Source organism: Cavia porcellus, unplaced genomic scaffold (genome assembly GCF_034190915.1).
Source record: "Cavia porcellus strain 051 isolate PalLab524CR breed Dunkin Hartley unplaced genomic scaffold, mCavPor4.1 scaffold_16, whole genome shotgun sequence".
In the NCBI taxonomy this organism is placed as follows: domain Eukaryota; kingdom Metazoa; phylum Chordata; class Mammalia; order Rodentia; family Caviidae; genus Cavia; species Cavia porcellus.
Window position 1 is genome coordinate 34648388 of NW_026947499.1, and position 19217 is coordinate 34667604.

Here is a 19217-nt window from a genome sequence, read left to right on the forward strand (position 1 = left end):
AAGGACATAAGCTCAGTACCTACCTTGTGTTCATTATCTGAGCTCCCATACCCAACACCAGAATTTCCTGGACTCTCTCTGAATCCTCCATCATGGATGCAGTGATCCTCCTGCTTCAGCTTCCTGAGTGCTGGGGTTATAGGCATGTACCACCACACATGACTAATGGTAGTTTTTCTTTTTGAAAGTTTTAATATTTTTTTTCCTTTTTATCGGTACCAGGGATCAAACTCACGACTGCCTGCTTGCAAGGCAGGTGCTTATGCCGCTGAGCTAAATCCCCAGCCCCTTATTGTCTTCTTTTTAAATAGCATACATACTGTGCAGATATACATCTTATGACTAATGGTCAAAAGGTATACAGTACAAAGAGATTGATAGTCAAAACTTGTACAGAAAAGCTCTAGAACTGTTTTGTCTAATATTTTATTGGATCAAAAATTGTAGTCGTAGTTTGTATGGCATGTAATAATTGTATGTTCAGGTAGCAACACTTCTGTAAGGCATGTGTGAGTTCGCATTAACACGTTTCCATTGTCATCCCTGTGGAGTTCTGACCGAGTTGTACTGTGTGCTGCCTATGATGGAGCTGTCCGTAGTTGATACCTGGAACAGTGTGAGGGGTTTCATACCAATCTCTTGTTATAGATCCTGTGGCTTATTATATGGACTCCTTGTTTATAATTAGTCATACAAAGAAACTCAGTTCTTTCTTGTCTTACAGTAGAGCCTATTTTTCCTGAAACAAAAACAAAAATGACTTTGAATGAAAATCCTAAAATTGTAAAAGTCTATTTTAATACTCAACTTTGAAAGAATTTGTGAATATATATAAATATGTTTAATAAAATTTTTGGTCATGTTAAAGCATTATAAAACTTTTATATTGCTTAAATTTAACGTTTTAAATTTTAAATACAAAAACCAAGTACTTAAAAAGGTATTTGGTAGTCAAGTAAAAGACTCCGGGATATTCTAGTCAACCTCTGAAATGTTTATGAAAAATGATTAATATGTTGCATTCTTCCTTGCATCAAGATGCAAAACATATACTTTGCAAAATTATACAATTAAAATGTGATTTGATAGTTTTATAATAATTAGCAGTATACTTAGAAAAATTTGTTGGTATATAATTGCTCATGATAGCTCCCTATTGTCTTACTTCTCAGAAATCCATTGTAAGAGCTCCCATTTCATTTTTTGAGTCTTCTCTATTTTTTTAGTCTACCGAAAGGTTTGTCCATATTTAAAATAGGGTCTCACTATGTAGTTCAGGCTGGCCTTGAGCTCACTATGGCTTCAACTGCTTGGCAATCCTCCTGCCTCAACCTCTCAAGTGCTAGGATTTCAGTCATGAACCACCATGCTCCCAAGTAGATTTATCAATTTTAATTTTCATAAGACCAACTCTTTTCTATAAATTTTTTGTTCTCTATATTCTACTTGATTTATTTCTGCTCAGATTCTTATGTTTACTTTTTTCTACTAATTCTCAATTTTTTCCCCCTAGTTCAGAGATGCAAAGATGGGTCTTGTTGTGGTTATCATGCTGGGGATTGAACCCAGGGCCTGAAGCATGGCATCAAGTGCTCTACCTGAATGGAACACAGCCCTACTTCACCCCCAAGGTTTTTTTCCTTTTTCTAGAGGTACTGAGGATTGAAACTATGCCCTTGGGGATGCTATACAAGCACCCTTGCATTGAGCTATAGCCCTGTGCCTTAAGTTAGGCAGTTTGAGATCTTTTTTTGCTAAATACTACAGTTTGGTAAATTGTAAATTGTGTCTTCATTTGAGATGGGGTTTGTCTTGTTTTTGTTTTTTATTGAGGCAGGGTCTTACTATGTAGTTCAGGTTGGCCTTGAACTCACTATGTAGTATATGTTGGCCTTGACCTCACAATAATCTTCCTGCCTCAACCTCTTGAGTGCTGAGATTAGAGGTGTATTTCACTAAGCCTGGTGAGATTTTTTTTTTACATAGCTCTTAAATTCCCTTTTGAGTTTTAGTGCTTGTTCAAGAGTGTTGGATACAGGCATGTACCACCAGGCCCAGCTGTGTTCTTAAATCTAAAGTGAGCATCTCAGCTGGGCCTGGTGGTGCATGCCTGTAATTCCAGCATTTCAGAGGCTGAGACAAGAGGATCACCACAAGTTCGAGGCCAGTCTGGTTTGGTGAGACCCTATCTCCAAAAACAAGTGAACAAATAAGTATCTTATTGATAGCATTCAATTAGATCTTATTTTTTATCTACATAGCAAATTTGTAGCTTTTAATTGTGAGTTTAGTACACTCTAAATAATTGTTTTTGAGACAGGGTCTTGAACTTACTGTATAGCCCAAATTCGCCTCTAAGTCATGGGAATCCTCTTAGGTCAGTCTTCCAAGTACTGGGATTATAGGCTTGTACCATGACACCTAGATGCCTGATCCTTTTGGACTGATAGGAAGTAGCTGCTGGTGCTGCTAAGCTCATTTAAAATCACCAGTTTGTTCTCTGTGATCCAGGAACACTCATTTATGCAGAGTGTCTTTAATTCCAAGAACCAGGTCGTTTAGTAACCAGTGCTGCAGGTGAGTGTGTAAAAGTTAGGGCAGTAGTTGAGTATGATGGTTCACATGTGTAACCCCAGCACTCTGGGTAGCTGAGACATGCGAATTGCACGTTAGAGATCAATCTGGGAAATTTAGGGACTTAGCAATACCCTATCTCAAACTGAAAAAATAAAAAGGTCTGGGAATATAGCACAGTACAAAGCCCCTGGGTTCAATCTCCAATACTGGGGGAAAAAGGGTTAAGGTACTCAATTGGTGGACAAACTCCTTTCAGGGACAAGCTGTAGACCTGGCTTTATTCTGGAGCCAGCTGGAGAGATTTGAGGGCATGAGGTGGAAAAAGCAGCCAGTGAAGTGGCCAGATGCCTGTTCAGAACTTTTTTTTTCATCAGGGATCAAACTCACAACCTCACACTTGCCAGGCAGGCCCTTATGCCACTGAGCTAAATCCCTAGCCCCTGTTCAAGAGTCTTAAAGTTAACTGTGTTATCTGCCCTGCTGGATCCCAAATACGGGGTAGTTAGAAGCCTGACCTCAGGCAGCAGCTGGGAAAATATACAGACCAATCTATTCTAGGAAGAAAATGGATACTGGGTATTTTTACATTTGCTCTGTACTAGATTCTGAAGTGCTCATGTGCCTGTTTACAATTGTCTTTTTTCCCTGTGGTCTTAGGGGATTCACAAATGGTGAACTTTGTCTTTTCCCAAAATAAAGTGATTTGGGGCTGGGGATTTAGCTCAGCGGCATAAGCGCCTGCCTTGGAAGCAGGCAATCGTGAGTTCGATCCCCGGTACCGGTAAAAAGGAAAAAGACTAATAATAATAATAATAATAATAATAATAAAGTGATTTAAGCAAGCAGTGGTGGCGCATGCCTTAATCCCAGCACTCAGGAGGCTGAGGCAGGAGAATCATTGCCAGTTCGAGCCCAGCCTGGGTTACAAAGTGAGCTCAAGGCCAGTCTGAACTGCATAGCATGACTCTGTCTCAAAGACTAAAAAGACCCTCCAAAAAAGTGAGTTAGAAGTCAAACCTCTGAGTGAGAACTGTAAGAGTTGGGGAGCCATGTGTGGTCCAAATCAACCTGCATCAGAAAGTGGGATTTAGGGATTCATTCTCAGGTGTGAGTTCAAAAGCAGTTCTGTTTGAAATACGAACATCACTTTTACCTCATGTCCTTCAAATGTGAGTGACTACAGTGATTGTATATCTTTGCTAAATTATTCCCTTCAAGCCTTTTTTTCCTAAACTCTTTACAACTTCTCTAGGCTTTTCCTATCTACTGATGACTGAAAGTACCTGGTTCTATTCCTCTTTCTCTTCTGACAGACTCTTAGCTACAAACAACTGGATAAAAGTGATAGGGCAATTACAATAGGTCAGTGTGGTAACACATGTTTGTAATTTCAACACTGGGGAGTCTGAGGCAGGCTAATCACCACAAATTCAAGGCCAGTCTTGTCTACAAAAGTCAGCTTTAACTACATAGTAAGAACCTGTCTCAACATAACCCAAAATTTCTAGAATATATAAAGAACTCTAAAAAAAAATTAGACCATCTAAAATAAAAGACCCAATTGAGAAATGGACCAGTAAAATGAACAGACACTTCTCAGAAGACATACAGATGGCCAACAAACATATGAAAAAGTGCTCATTAAGAAATTAAAGCAAGATGGGCGTAGTGGCTCACACCTGTAATCCCAGCACTGAGGAGGCTGAGGCAGGAGGATCATTGCGAGTTCGAGACTAGCCTGGGCTACAAAGTGAGCTCAAGGCCAGCCTGAACTGCATAGCAAGACCCTGTCTCAAAAAGACAAAAAAAATTAAAGCAAAACAATTCTAAGATTTCATCTTACACCAGAAAGAATGACAATCATCAAAGAAATTAAAGCAAAACATGAAATGCTAAGATTTCATCTTACACCAGAAAGAATGACAATCATCAAAGAAGTCAAAGAATAACCAGTGCTGGTGAGACTGTGGTGAAAAAGGAATCCTCCATTGTTGGTGGGAATGTAAACTAATACAACCATTATGAAATCAGTCTGGCGTTTCTCAAAGAACTAAAAGTAGAAATTCCATATGACCCAGATATTCCTCTTCTAGGTATTTTTTCTAAAGTGCTAAAGACATCATATGGTGGGTTGGGGATTTAGCTCAGTGGTACAAATGGCTGCCTAGCAAATGCAATGTCATGAGTTTGATCCCCAGTACCAAAAAATAAAATAAAACTAAAGACATCATATTATAGCAATATATGCATACCAATGTTTGTAGCAGCACAATTCATAATAACTAAATTCTGGAAGCAGCCCATATATCCATCAACAGATTAATGGATAAAGAAAATGTGGGGGCTGGGGATTTAGCTCAGCGGCATAAGCACCTGCCTTGCAAGCAGGCGGTTGTGAGTTCGATCCCTGGAACCGATAAAAACGAAAAAAGACCAAAAAAAAAAAAAAAAAAAGAAAATGTGGTATCTACACATAATGGAACACTACTTGCCTATAAAAAAGGGTAAATTCATCATAAATACATCAAGATATGTGTAGGAACATGATTCACCTGGGAAATACAAGGTTGAATGAAATAAATCAGACACTCAGGTTTAAACTCTATATGGTATCTCTCATTTGAGTAAGGCAAAGTGCAAAGAGAATAATAAAGGATGTGTAGAAGGAAACAATCCTTCTACACAAGGATTGTTTCCTTCTACACATCCTTTATTATTCTCTTTGCACTTGGAAAGGGGTCTAGGTACTGAGGGTGAAGAGAAAGAAGGGGAAGTAAAAACATATGCCATGTACAGGAACCTAGTAACTTCAATGAATGTAAACATAGTATGTCATAAACATTAGCTATGAATAATTACAAAATGTAAGTGAGAAAGGGGATTTAGAGGGAGAGAAATGGTTGGGAGGGGATTAAAAGAAACCAGCTGTATTCCATACATATACTTACTGTTCAACATGAATATACACATCATGTACTGAAAACATGCACTAAGTAAAATTTTCTTTAAAAAATAATAGAGCTATAGAAGTTTCATTCATTTATTCACTGCATCATTTTAAGTGCCAATCAGTTGCCTCGTTCCTATCCCAAATGAATTTAAACCATAAATTACATGATGATTCAATTACAAATTGGTAAGTGCTATCAGGAAGATAAGGAAGGGATGAGGAATGTTTTATGTAGAAGTACAGGGCTGAAACAGTAGCTCAGGGCAAGAGTGCTTGCCTAGCACATACCATGAGACTGAGTTTAATCCTTGATACTGTCAAAAAACAAAAAAATACCCAAGCGATGGCACAATTCATAAGGGAGTAAAGAGCTTTGTATTTTTCATGAACTGAAGGAAAGTCAGTATAGCCAATAGGGAGAAAGAAAAAGAGAAGAGAGCAGCTGATAGGGAAGTAACATTAAAACCACACTGAGAACTTCACTAGGGACAGTAGGAAGTCAGTGACCAGTGTCAAACTTACATGGTGATATAATTAGATGTTCTGGTTGTGCTGACAAAACAGAAGATGACACAGGAGGTTAGGGTATATCAGCACTGTGTACTACTGCATAAAGTGAAGATAATGGTACAGGGGATCATCCATGCCAAGGCCTCTATCAGTGTTCCACTATTAAGTTATATTTCCAATGGATTTGGGAGGCATTTTTGAGGCTGAATTCACATCTTAATAACTGAATGGATTAGGAATTCCGAGTCTGGTCTGGATATTACAAATTACCATAAATGAGGTAGCTTAGAACAAGAGGAATTCATTTCTCATGGTTAAGGAGACTAGAAAATCTAGTAGCAGATCCCATATCTAGTGAAAGCCATTTTGCAAACAGGTCCTCACTTTGTGGAAAGTGCTAGCTAACTCTAGTTTCTTTTAAAAGGGCAGTAATAAGGGTTCCACCTTCATGATTTAATCTTCAAAAGCCCCCCTCCTTAATATTATCCCCTTGGAGGTTAGGACTTCAGCATAGATTTTGGAAGACAAACATTGAAACTATAGCTGGGGAGGAGGAAGAGACAGTATCTGATGATAGCATGTGTAATTGTATGAATACAGTACCATATACTAGAAACAAACTGAAGATAGTCTAAAAGCATCAGTTCTAGTTCAGGTATGTGTTCAGATTTTTCAATGACAGCTAAAGGACATCTCTTGTAGGCACGTGAATATATGAATCTAGAAGAGGGGAGAGGAGAAATAGGGGTGACATCAAATGAAATCTGTGTAGCAACAGAAATGGCAAAGGTTAGGCCGGGGATATAGCTCAGTGGCACAGTGCCTACCTGGCAAATGCAAGATCTTGAGTTCGATCCTCTCATGCAAAAAAAAAAAAAAAAAGAAAAAAAGAAAGAAAGGCTAAAGTGAATAGAGGATATAATTCAACTAACAGAACGATATTACAATTCAGATATGAAGAGACAATAGGGTGGAATGGGTCTGTAGTCCCACCTACTCAAGAGGCTAAGGATGAAGGATCACTTGAGGCCAGGTGTGTAAGGCCAGCCAGAACAACACAGTGAAGCACTGTTGAAGATGATGATGACAATAATAAAGAATTTAGCTACAGGGCACACCAAAGCCTAAGAGACTGGCACTAGTTGGTTGGTTATAGAGAGAAGATACTCTACATAGGACAAAAGGAAAGCACAAAGCATCCCTTTCAATAGCCCAGAAACACACACAGGTCAATTCTATAAATTCACGTTGTATAAGGGCAGAGGCACAAAGTAGCTCAAGGATCCTTTCCTGGCCAGCGTGGTCAGTTCCTGGAATCATGAGATGGAGATTCACGTTGGTTTCCAACAGTCGTACTCATGTTCCCTGCCTGCTGGTGCCAAGGGACAGTCCCGGCAAATCTACTCAACTTGAGCCTGGGATTTAGCTCAGTGGCACAAGTGCCTGCCAGGCAAGCACAAGGTCATGAGTTCATCCCCAGTACCAAAAAAATAAGAAATAAAAAATCTACTCAACTTGTCCCTACCCAGTTTCTATGAAGGTCACCTAGCATGTGCGGTGTACTTGTAAACAGAGTCCAGACAAACTGTGGCTGGATGTCCACCATTCACATTCCACTTGCTAAGAATGTATGGACAATGCCAAAGTGGACACTGGAAGTGACTGCGACTTCCAGTTTCCCACCAGGAGCTACTGTGGCATATCACGTGGCGTTAGTGTTCTCCAATACTGTGAAAAGCCCACTGGGAGAAACTATTTAGCACACCCTGAACCTGAGCAGGGAAGCTTCTTACACCCCACGATCACTACCCTGCACAGTTGGATGTACCTGGTCCTATACTGGATGACTAATGACATGATCCCAGACTAATGCTGGATCCATCTGAATTCCGTTGTGCAAGTGATTTTACTTCTCTTAATACATGGCATAAAGTTGTTTACTCTGTCCAGATCACAGTCTAACCATCTAAAATAACTGTATATATGTATGTATATTTAAAAACTCACTTATTAGCCATCATAAAATAGCATTTATTAGATGAAAGAGTTCACATCAAATAGACATTATCACTGTTTAGACTGCAATCTAGAGCTGAGACCAATGAGAATACACCAAGAACAGTAAAACTGAAACATTAAACAAGAAGTGCATATAACATATTTCTGAGGTATCCAAAGAACTAGAGATTACAGCATAATCATAGGCTTATATAAATGAACATATATGTTGTATCCACTTCTTCCCTAGATTTTTCCATGCAGGGAAGGATCAGTTTTAAAAGACAAAGACAAAAGACCTATTGTCAGGCTTTGGAAAGATGAGTAATGGTCATCTTTATATCAGATTAATAGCTCTCATAATGTATAACATTAAAATAGATAAATATATACATTCTAACAAACATCATTTACTTTTAAACTGATGGTCAAAGCAAACATACTTTGCTAATGAGATCCCACAGGGATAACATGTTTAATGAACATTCGAAAGACTTTGAGATAAACTATAACCTATCTCTCATCTTGAATACATACACAATAAAATGCAACTTAAGAAAAACCTGCAGTTTCAGTGTGTATAATAATTTATGCTTTACTCACCCGAAGACTGCCATCTAATTATATAGAATTTCAAAAGACAAAGACTAAAAAATGACATTTACTGGGAGATGTCATTTGGCTTTAGTTTTGGGTTTTGTTTTGCTTTGAGATAGGGTTTCACTATGTAGTTTGCGTTGGCCTTGAACTCACTTTGAAGTCCAAGCTGTCTTTGAATTTGCAGCAATCCTCCTGCCATTGCCCACTGAGTGCTTGGATTATAGGTTTGTGGGACCATGCCCCACCTGGTTTTAGTTTTAACTCCCTCAATTATTGGATTAATCATTTTCAGTGTACACAGGGAAATGTGAATAGACTATTACCTGTAGTAAGAAAATTACAATTTTGAGCCCAATTCCTTTAATAACAGAATTTTACAACTTCTTATAGGCATTATTATGCCTATAATCCCAGCAGTCTGGTGGTTGAGGCAGGAAGATCAGCACAAATTTGAGATCAGCGTGGGCTACAATACAAGGGCAACCTGGACTATCTAGTGAAACCCTCTTAAAAGACAAAAAACTTTATAGCTTCTTAAATTATGCAATGTGAGCTGTTAGCATCTGAATTCCACTGGGAAAATTGCTGTTTTCAGCAAAGATGACTAACAGTACCTGATATTCCAGCCATCACTGAAAGGAACTATCTATTACACATTTTCCTCACTACATCAATGAAAGTCAAGAAATTTAAGAGTCAGTTTCTTAAGTACAGTGTGTCTCCTGCCATGTCATTTGTCCTGAAAAATGCAGCATATCAGCCACTCATAGAAGTAAAGTTTTGCATTTAGTTTTTAATCTCTATATTAACTTTTATCTAGTATATCTGTTAATAGCACCTACCATGATAGGCTATCTCTGGAGTTAAAAATCTTATGGAATTTGCCTCCATCAGTTAACAAAATATACAGGAGGATGAAAAAGCCATCACTGAAAAACTTGCCTGAATATCACTAGCAGGCATGCCTCTTCCTTCAACTCCCTGTGGCAAAGCAACTTGAAACATTAAACCTTGAAACTGGAAACCTAGACACATTTTTAATTGTTGCTTTATTGTGCACTTGTACCTAAAAACTTTGATTGGATATAATTCAAATTTCTATACAATTCAAAACATCTCAGACAGATAAAAATGCCTGTTTTAAATTTAAGACCCTGAAGCCCTGGCAGACTATTGCCCTGTATGCAGACTGGAAAGAGAAACAAAGAAGCAAGTCTGCCCCGATATACCAAGTACATGGTTTCAACTTTGGATCTGCAAATCAGAACCAAGACAAGAATGACAAAAGGTTGAGCTGGGCATGATGGCGCACTCATGAGGCTGAGGCTAGAGGACTGTTGTAAGTTCAAGATTAGCCTGGACTACAAAGTGAGTACCTAGCCAGCCTGATCTTGGGACCTTATCTCAAAAAGACAGGAAAAATAAACAAACAAAAAAAGAATGACAAAAGCGAAGAAAGTCAGCAAATGGGATCAGGCTGGTGGTTGTAGTTTTTCTCCACTCACCAACAGCTGTCTTCATGCCTCTAGAAAGTATTATGGGCTTAGCTTCCATAGCCAACTTCTTTTTATATATTCAGGCTTCAATCTGCTGTTCAGTAGAAGGGCTACCTTCCAGCAATTACTTTCAATCCAACTGGCCCTTCAGAAACCTTCAGTTTTACTTAAGATCTCTCAGCAATAACTGTACCCTTCTAATATCTACTTAAATAGACTAAGACCATTTTTACATCCCAATCAAGAGACCACAGAAATATTGTTTTTGATAGTATACAATTCCATACTATTTAACAATATTTTGCTCCAGTACTTACCTGTAATAACAGTGTCTAAAACTGTAAATGTGTTGTGTGTGTGTATGGATACAAGTGCACAGGGCAGCCTTCAGGGTGACCGTCCTCTCCTCCCTATTTAGCCTCTGGCTGACTGCCATGCTAAAACACTGTGTAGACTCCTGTTTACAGTAGTCCACCCTACAATGCAGGGTGTATTTTTTATTTTTACTTTTCCTCCCTTTTTACTGAGCCCAACTATACTCAGCAGAGCCTGTTTTTCCCTGACCCTTCTGTTTTTCCTACCTTTAATAAGTGTGAAAGTTTTCTAACATTAAAAAAAAATAGTGCGAATGCCACCAAATAATCAGTACCACAGAATTTGTAGCCTTTGGAACTACAAAACACCTAAGTTTAAGTGCTAGTTTTTTCACAGCGTGGTGTTTTGTGTGCTTGACCAAGTACTGACTTTTATCTATTGAGGGCTTCGGTTTCCTCATTTGTGAAATAAGAAAGTCCTTTCTCTATCACAGATTTAATCTCAAGACTAAATTAGATAATATATCTAAATGTCTTAACATGCTCACTAAAAAGTTTTGATTTTTCAAAACAAATCAAGTAATGTGCTTCAATAGAGATCTGGAGGCAAATCCCATAGAAAAGTGCAAGTCTACCCCACCTCTCCAAGTCAAGTCCAACCTCCATAAAGGGCTACAGTTAAGACAGCCCAAACACCTGGAAATTTACATGGAAAACATTAACTTCATACAAATACAGTATCACATTCATATAGTTATAACAGAAGTATAAAACAAGTATAAAAACATTCACTTATATGTGCAGAACTGGCAAAAACTTAGAAACCATATAAAATTAAAAGAACTCTAGCAATAACCTTCATTTTAATAAAAATTGAACTTTAAAAAAAAAGGTTTTTTTTTTACTGGGGGCTGAGGAGATAGCTCAGTAGTAGAGCATTTGTGCAAAGCCAGCATCACCAAAACAAAAACCAAAACGTTCTAGATGTCTCTCTGGTGTGTTCAAATGGAATCTGACGAGTAACTGCATTCAGATCTTTGCTTCATCACTAGCTATGTGACATTGCTTACACTTCCTTAGTTTTAAACTTGAAAATAACACTGCCTACACCAGGGATGTAATAAGAATTAAATATTACATGGAATGTATGTAAAGTGCTTAGCACTGTGCTTGGCACATAAACACTGTCTCCTATCATACAAATACTGAAAAGTCCAAGCATTAATGAAAACTTACTGTATTTACAGAGTATTTTTCCTGTGGGTTCGCCTATGAGTAATGAGACGTATATTTACTTTAAAACTCTTCCCACAAACAGAACATTTAAAAGGTTCCGCTTGCCTGTGGCTCTTCTGGTGGCATGTAAGTTCTAAATTTGAAGCAAAACTCTGTGCGCACGTTTCACATTTATAGGGCTTTTCTTCTGTGTGAATGTTCTGATGAGAGACAAGCTCGGAGAAACAAGGAAATGTCAAGTCACACTCAGGACACTGTAAGGGTTTGAATCTGGAGAATGAAAAAAAGTTTTCATCATCAATACCGTGTTGTTCAGAGTCTTCCTTGTAGCTCTTCTTAGGGAGACAAGGGTATGAAGGCTGTGTGAAGCTCTTCACACGCTGACTGTGCTGGGTTGCTGGTGTGTGTGTATTCTCAGGCAAAGCCAGATTTGTTTTCTGATCAAAAGATTTACCATGGTTTGAGTGTTCATATGCTTTTTCAGTAGTGTGGTTTTTCTGATGCTGTGCTAATCCTGGGAGCCACATAAAACCTTTTCCACACATATTACATGTGTAGGGTTTCTCCTTTACGTGGCTGTTCATGTGGCGGGACAGAAGAGACTGCTGGCGGAAAGTAGCACTACACTTAGTACACTTAAAAGGCTTCTCACCAGTGTGGATTCTCTTGTGTGTACTCAGGTTGGCTCTATAACTGAAGCTCTTCCCACAGTCACCACATTGATACTTTTTATCTTGTGAATGTATTTTCTGGTGCAAAACAAGATATGAGTTATCACTGAAGGTTTGGTCACATTCGGGGCACTTGTACTCATTTTTGGCTTCTTCCAAGGGAAATTCAAGAATTTCAGAAAGTGCTTTGACTCCTAAACATTGAGACAATTCTACTAATGGAGTATGATTTTCAATGGTAATTAAAAGGCTTCTTAACTTGCTCTTGTAAGTGGAAGTTCCACCTACTATTTTCCTTTCAAGGATTCCAACTGTATCTTCAGAGGATTTTTGTGGGTAATGGTCCAGAGGTGCAGCAATGGAGTAATTTTCTAAGGAAAGCTCTGCAAGTCCCAGAGACTCTAGGTTTAATTGCTCATTAATCTCAGTATTGCTTTCCCCTCCTGTTGATAAAAACAAAACAAAGTGAAACATAGGTAGCACCTTTAAGTAATATTAGAGAAAGAACAAGCTACAGTAGTTACATAGAAGAGCAAGAAACTACAAATGAATTATAACCCCGATGCTGATAAATATACAAAATATACAAAATGCAGGTTCTCCTGACTTCTCAAAAGATCCAGTTCCTCAGGAACATGCAAAGGCAAAGAGCAGAGAATGCACAGTCATGGTCCAATAACAGGAACTAAGGACAGTCTTAGACATTGTCTAGAGGTATAGTGTTCTATTTAATCCATTTAGATTTCAGGAGTTTTTCATTATTTAAACTACCTCAAATGACAAGGAAACAATCCAGAACTGGAATGGATATAAGATTCACATTTATCCAAAAAGAAGAAGGCAGGTAGGTGAGGTGGCACAGGCCTATCACCCCGGCTACTCAGGGAGCTGAGACAGGAAGATTACAAGTTCAAAGTCAGCCTGGGCAACTTAGTGAGACTATTTAAACCTAAAAAAGGGCCTGGGTACATTGGTGGAACTCTTGGCTAGCACATGTATAAGTTAATTCCACAGCAGTGTAAAATGAAAACAAATCAAAAGAAGGCACGTGAGTATTTTTGTTTTTTTCAACTGAGGTGTTGCTAAGTAATCAAGGTTGGCCCTGAGCTTGTTAAGTAGCCTAGGCTAGCTCTGAACTCTTCATCTTCCTGCCTCCGCCTCCTGAAGGCTAGAATTGAAGTTGTGTGCCACTCCCAGCCTAAATGGGTATTTTTCTACTTTAACAAGAAGCACACAGGTTACCAAAAATAGTTTTATTATCACTATAGGTGTCTCTAAAATATTTTGCTAGTAAATTACCCTTATTAGGTGTGGTGGCACATGCCTATAATCCTAGCACTTGGGAGGCTGAGAAAGGAGGATTGCCACAAATTTGAGGTCAGCCCGTGCTACATAAGTTGAAGGCTGGCCTGAACTACATAGTGAGACTTAAAAAAAAGAAATCTTTAAATCTTCATCAAGGAATGATGATTACACTCATGCTGCTGTGTTTATGCAGGCAAATAATGGCCAGTCTTACCTCATAGATAGCTGACAGAATCTGGGCCTGCCCAAAAGAATTTCTTTTTTAGTAATTTTCCTAATACACCTAGCACTCCATATCTGTGAGTTCTGCATCTGTGGATTTAGCCAACCAAACACTGAAAATAATCAAACCAAAAAATTGCATCTATACTGAACATGTACATTTTTTCATGTCATTATTCCCTGAACAATATAGTATAATAATTCCACATTGCATTTACATAATATTAGGTATTACAAGTAATCTAGATGTGACTTAAGTACACAGGAAGATGTTCATAGATTATATGCAAATAACATGCCATCTTGTATAACGAACTTGAGTAATCTGCAGATTTTAGTATCCTTGAGGAGGGCAGTGTTCTGCAGATACAACGGAAAACTATTCTTATTTATAAACCCGATATAGTAATACAAAAAGGGATCCTTCCTTCCTAAGAAATAAAGTTCAATGACTATTTCAGTTCACTGACTTGAAAGGATTTCTGTATGGGTAACATATGGAGATTAAAGTAGTACCCAGTGGTCTTGTTGACTTGAGGAATATTGACTTCAATGATGTGGGGTGCAAAGGCCACTAAAATTTGAGAGCAAAATAATAAAACAATAGCTGCCCATAAAGAGAGCTGAGAAAACCTGCAGAGGGTCCCTTTAAGACTTGCTGAGTACTAATCTGCACACACAAGAAAACTATCCAAAGCCATGATAAGAATCACCAAAAAGGAATATACAGAATAACTAGTTTACATTCCTACTGGCCAATGTAGAAAGACTGTCCTTCTAACACACAAGACATCAAGCAGTCAATTCAGAAAAATAGTGCTGTAACAGTAGGCCAGCCAGTTCAGGTAAGGAAGACTTGGGATAAAAAAAAAAAAAAAAAAACAGTAGGCCAGCCAGGCAGGATGGCACGTGCCTGTAATCCCAGCACTCAGGAGGCTGAGGCAGGAGGATCGCTGGAGTTCAAGGCCATCTGGAACTGCACAGTGAGAGCTTGTCTCAAAAACAACAAAAACCCCCAGCAACAACAACAAAAAAAAAACAGTAAGTCAAATTAGCATTAGACTGAAGGCTGATCTAAACCTGCCTAACAATGTAAAAAAGCAAACCCTGGAAGGATCAAACCCAATCCCAAGTAACTCTTTTCTTTTTTTTTTTTTTGTTTTGTTTTTTGAGGTAGGATCTTATGTAGTTTCAGGTGGGCCTTGAATTTGTAGCTTTGAACTTTGTGGTGACTGTCCTGCCTTCACCTCCTGAAGGCTGGGATTACAGATATGCACCAGCACAACCAACTCAACTCCAAGCCACTTTAACGCATTTGACAACAAAGTTCAAAAATATTTTTTAAAAAATCCAGTAAACAGCAACATAAAATACACAAAGTCTAACATCCAACAACAATTTATACAGGATATATAGGAAAATATGGCCAAAATTTAACAGAAGAATATTAAAATATACTCTGTATGTTCAAAAAGATAAAGGAAAACATGAACATGATAAAGACAAGTGGAAGATACAAAATATGAATTATGAGATAGTTTTGTTACTTAGCTCCAGTCAGAGGTAAAATCTAGTCAGGCATAGGAATACTACATATAGTCACTTTTAAAAGGGAAGCTATACTATACTAACTGGGTTTTCCCAGTAAAACTGTAAATTTGACTGCAACAAATTCTTGGGAAGATCATCACATATTGTATGCAACCATAGTCACTGTACTAAAATTGGTCTTTTAGAAATCATCTCTCATTGGGCGTACTGGCATATGTCTAATTCCAGCACTTGGAAGAAGGCAGAAGGATCACTGCAAGTTCAAGGACAGCCTACACTACATAGTGAGTTCAAGGCCAGCCTGAACTACATAATGAGGCTGTCACACACACAAAAAATGATTATCTCAGATTTTGGAACTTATTCCCCCCTTCCCGTTTTGGGGGGGGGAACTTCTTTCATAAAACTTCTTACCATATCATATATAAGATGTGATGGAAATACATAGTGAATGTTTAAATTTTTTTTTTTTTTGTCTTTTTCGATTTTATCGGTACCAGGGATCGAACTCATGACTGCCTGCTTGCAAGGCAGGCGCTTATGCCGCTGAGCTAAATCCCCAGCCCCGAATGTTCAAATTTTTAAAAATTTATTATAGTAAAAGTATTGCCATTAATTAATCCCCCTCAAAATACTCCACTCTCCTTGAACACACGTATCCCATCATTCTTGCCACTTTCTAAAGCAGTTCTGAAGTCCTCTTTCATGAATCTCTTCAGTTGTGCTATTGTGACTGCTTCAGTGTTCTGAATCAATTCAAAATGTTTACCTTTCATGGTCTCCATTTTCATGGAGAAGAGCCAGAAGTTAGAGTGGTAGATCAGGTGAATAAGGGAGATAAGGCTGCACCCTCATGTTTTTATAATCCTTTCTGTTGGACAGCACTCAGCATCAGCACTCATCATATTTTCAATTACATCTCATAAAGACATAAAAGAGAACTTCTAGAATGACTTCAGAGAGTGGCAAGAACTATGGGCTAAGTGTATTTGAAGTGAGGGGGAGGTATTTTCAATGGAATTAATGGCAGTGTATCTTTACTGTAATAATTTTCTTTTTTTTTGTTTGTTTGTTTGTAGTGCAGGCTGCCCTTGAGCTCATTATGTGGTCCAGGCTGGCCTCGAACTCACTGGAATCCTCCTACCTCAACCTTATGAGGGCTGGGATTACAGACATGCAGTACCACACCTGGCCTCCTAATGAATTCTTTTTTTTTTTTTTTTTTTTTTTGGTGCCAGATATTGAACTCATGACCTTGCCCTTGCCAGGCAGGCGCTTATGCCGCTGAGCTAAATCCCCAGCCCTGAATTCTTAAACTGTAAACACTATATATTTTGATCCCTTGTAAACTTCCCAGGAATAGGTCCAACCTTACCATAACAACTGTACACAAGACATTAAAATCCTCATCCTAGAACCGATGAATGTTCAAAAACGCAGGAAAAACTGCCTTACCCATCAAGGCCACATCCTCGAAACTCTCCTGGGTGGCCTCTCTGCTATGAGATCCCTGGGCAGGATGCAGAGTTACACATTCCTCTTGAGAAAAATACACAGCCAGATCATCAAACAGTACTGGCTCCTGAAACAACATGAGAGACCATCTCAGTACAAGAGGTTAATGGGTCAAGCCCTCCCTCAGTGTGGGATGACTGATAAAAGCTGAAAAGATGAGATGCAAGAGAGCAAAGGCTTCAGAGAAAAGGTTCCTTAGTGCTGAGATAGGGTATAAACAGGTTTTAGGGGTGGGTTCAGAAGAAAAGAATAAACATGGTCACATGTTTTGAGGCAATAGTAAAAGGATCACGACAGTATACCGCGAGAATGACATCTTCCCTGGAAAAGATGAGAACTGTCGAGGAGGATAACCATTAAGTAAGGATGCTCTAAGAGAAAGGAGGAAAAATCATGAGACAGAAGTTCCAGGAGTCTTCCACCATCCTTCCTCTGCCCACTCTATTCCTCCCCTAAATTTACTGGTTCTTTAAATTAACTAGACCGAAGTGTGATTAAGAATCATCTGGGCTTTATTATTGTTATTGTTATTGTTATTATTATTATTCAACAGATATAGAGACTAGAAATGTGGAATTTTGAGAAGCATTCCAGAAAGTCACTTTAGAAAACTGTTATAGACCCCTCCCAAGGACAGTGTTCCCCCGTTGTAGTTTTGAAAAGAGTAAGCTGGTAAATCACTTCTATGGACAGACACCTGGCATACAAGCACATTTGGGTCTAATTCCCCGCCGCGGTCGTCAATCAGGTCGAGGCCGGGAAACAGTGACACACCGCACAGTGGGAAAAGACTCCTAGGCTCACCTGGGGTTCGGATGTCGGGAGCGTGGACGCCATCTCGGGTGTGGAGAAACCGTCTTCAAGTCGCCATAGGAATGTCTAGACAAAGCTGCCAGGGGAAAGAAAAGTCCTTGGTGTACCCCGAACCTCCCTGAATACCCTCAGAGTACCCGAACCTTCCTCAGTACGCTCAAACGCCTCTGAAAACCTGAACCGAATGCTTCTCTCCAGCTCATCCCCGAAGGATGCTCACTTACGGCTGCAGGAGTAACGACAGCCCCTCCCTACCGAGGCAGGAACAACAGCAAACGACGCCCAAAGGACAGGTGATAGCGATAACGGACGCCACGGTCACCACAAAACTCCCACGCTCCCATACTACCCACGCACGGGCTGCAAGGAAGCCGCCGGAAGCCCTGGCCAGCAGCCGCCGCTGCCTTGCTGCACTTTGATTGGCCGGCGTGCCCCCAGGGGGCTGACCGTCTTCTTAATGGGCCAATCCAGCAATTTAAACGAGGACCGGTACCTCTCCCGGCACCTGCAAGAAGATACTCCTGCGGTTCTACCCGCGAGTGTTTACGTCTCTCCCTACAGGGTCTCCTCCGTGAGATCAGGACAGTTGACCTGCTCAAATGCAGCCTTAGGGTGACTCCAGAGGGACGTGATGTTTCTTCTAGGGAGAAAAGCAAGAAGACAGACTCTGGAACTCAAAAAAGAGTTGGTAACGAATTGTGGGAGTTTCGAGCAGGGCCTGCTGGGTCTGAAACGTGTAGGTTGATGAGAGGACTGGGATGTCGGTTCCGGTCTTTATCGGAGCGGCCTCTGTGGCTTGGACAGATCGTGGGGTGGAATGTAAAAGGGTATCTTTCTGCGCTCATAAGGTTCCGATCCTGGTAGGCCTGGTTTCCGACTCAGCATTCTAGGGTGTGGTGCATTGCGTCCACCACTGAAGCCTGAACCGATACTGGGAACCACAGCGGACCTCAATCGGGAGTAGAGCCACCTGTTTGCTTTCCAAGATGTTGGTCACTTCACATTTGCCTTTCTCCTGTGACAGACGCGGCCCATATTGTAGATATTGGGTGACGTGGTGTAGCGAGATTGGGGATTAGAAAACTGCCACAAATTGCTTGGGTGATTTGGGGCAATTTTTAAAGGGAATCCCGGCCTTTGGAAGGCTGAGCTTTTGAGGATCGCTGCGAGTTCCAGACCAGCCTGAACTGCAGGGCAGGACACTGTCTCAAAAAAAAAAAAAAAAGAGTTTTTTTTAAAAAGTAATTTTAGGGCCGGAGTTTAGCTCAGTGGCATAAGTGCCTGCCTGGCAAGCCCGAGGTCATGAGTTTGATCCCCGGTACCAAAATAATAATAGTAATAATAATAAAATAAAATAAGTAATTTTAAAAAGGGGTAATTTCGAAGATTATAAAATGATGTTAAGTGAATGGAATTTTCAGTTTATAAATGTGTAGGACAGAAGGAGAAAAGACAGAGA

The 19217-nt window shown here is 39.5% G+C and overlaps 2 protein-coding genes across 6 annotated transcripts in view; one reads left to right on the forward strand and one right to left on the reverse strand.

Annotated features, from left to right (window-relative positions):
• Positions 1-424: 424 nt before the first annotated feature.
• On the reverse strand, positions 425-18298 carry Znf597 (zinc finger protein 597). Of its 4 annotated transcripts, none has more exons than XM_063226390.1 (5): positions 18116-18298; positions 17750-17834; positions 16886-17012; positions 11682-12795; positions 425-739 (listed from the first exon to the last, which is right to left on the reverse strand). In XM_063226390.1, the coding sequence occupies exons 2-4, from the start codon at positions 17780-17782 to the stop codon at positions 11687-11689; spliced, it is 1269 nt and encodes a 422-aa protein (XP_063082460.1). In that variant the 5' UTR covers positions 17783-17834; positions 18116-18298; the 3' UTR covers positions 425-739; positions 11682-11686. The 4 variants fall into 4 exon arrangements, with proteins under 4 accessions (XP_063082460.1, XP_063082461.1, XP_003478186.1 ...); XM_063226391.1 differs by having other exon boundaries at positions 18014-18142; XM_003478138.5 differs by having other exon boundaries at positions 17983-18142.
• The window catches only part of Naa60 (N-alpha-acetyltransferase 60, NatF catalytic subunit), a 29582-nt gene continuing 28641 nt past the window's right edge, over positions 18277-19217 (forward strand). Inside the window, exon 1 of one of the 2 annotated variants that reach the window (XM_023560902.2) lies at positions 18277-18446. The gene's annotated coding sequence lies outside the window, so the exon portion shown is untranslated. The remainder of the gene's footprint in view (positions 18447-19217) is intronic. The other variant, XM_023560903.2, reaches the window with a different exon arrangement.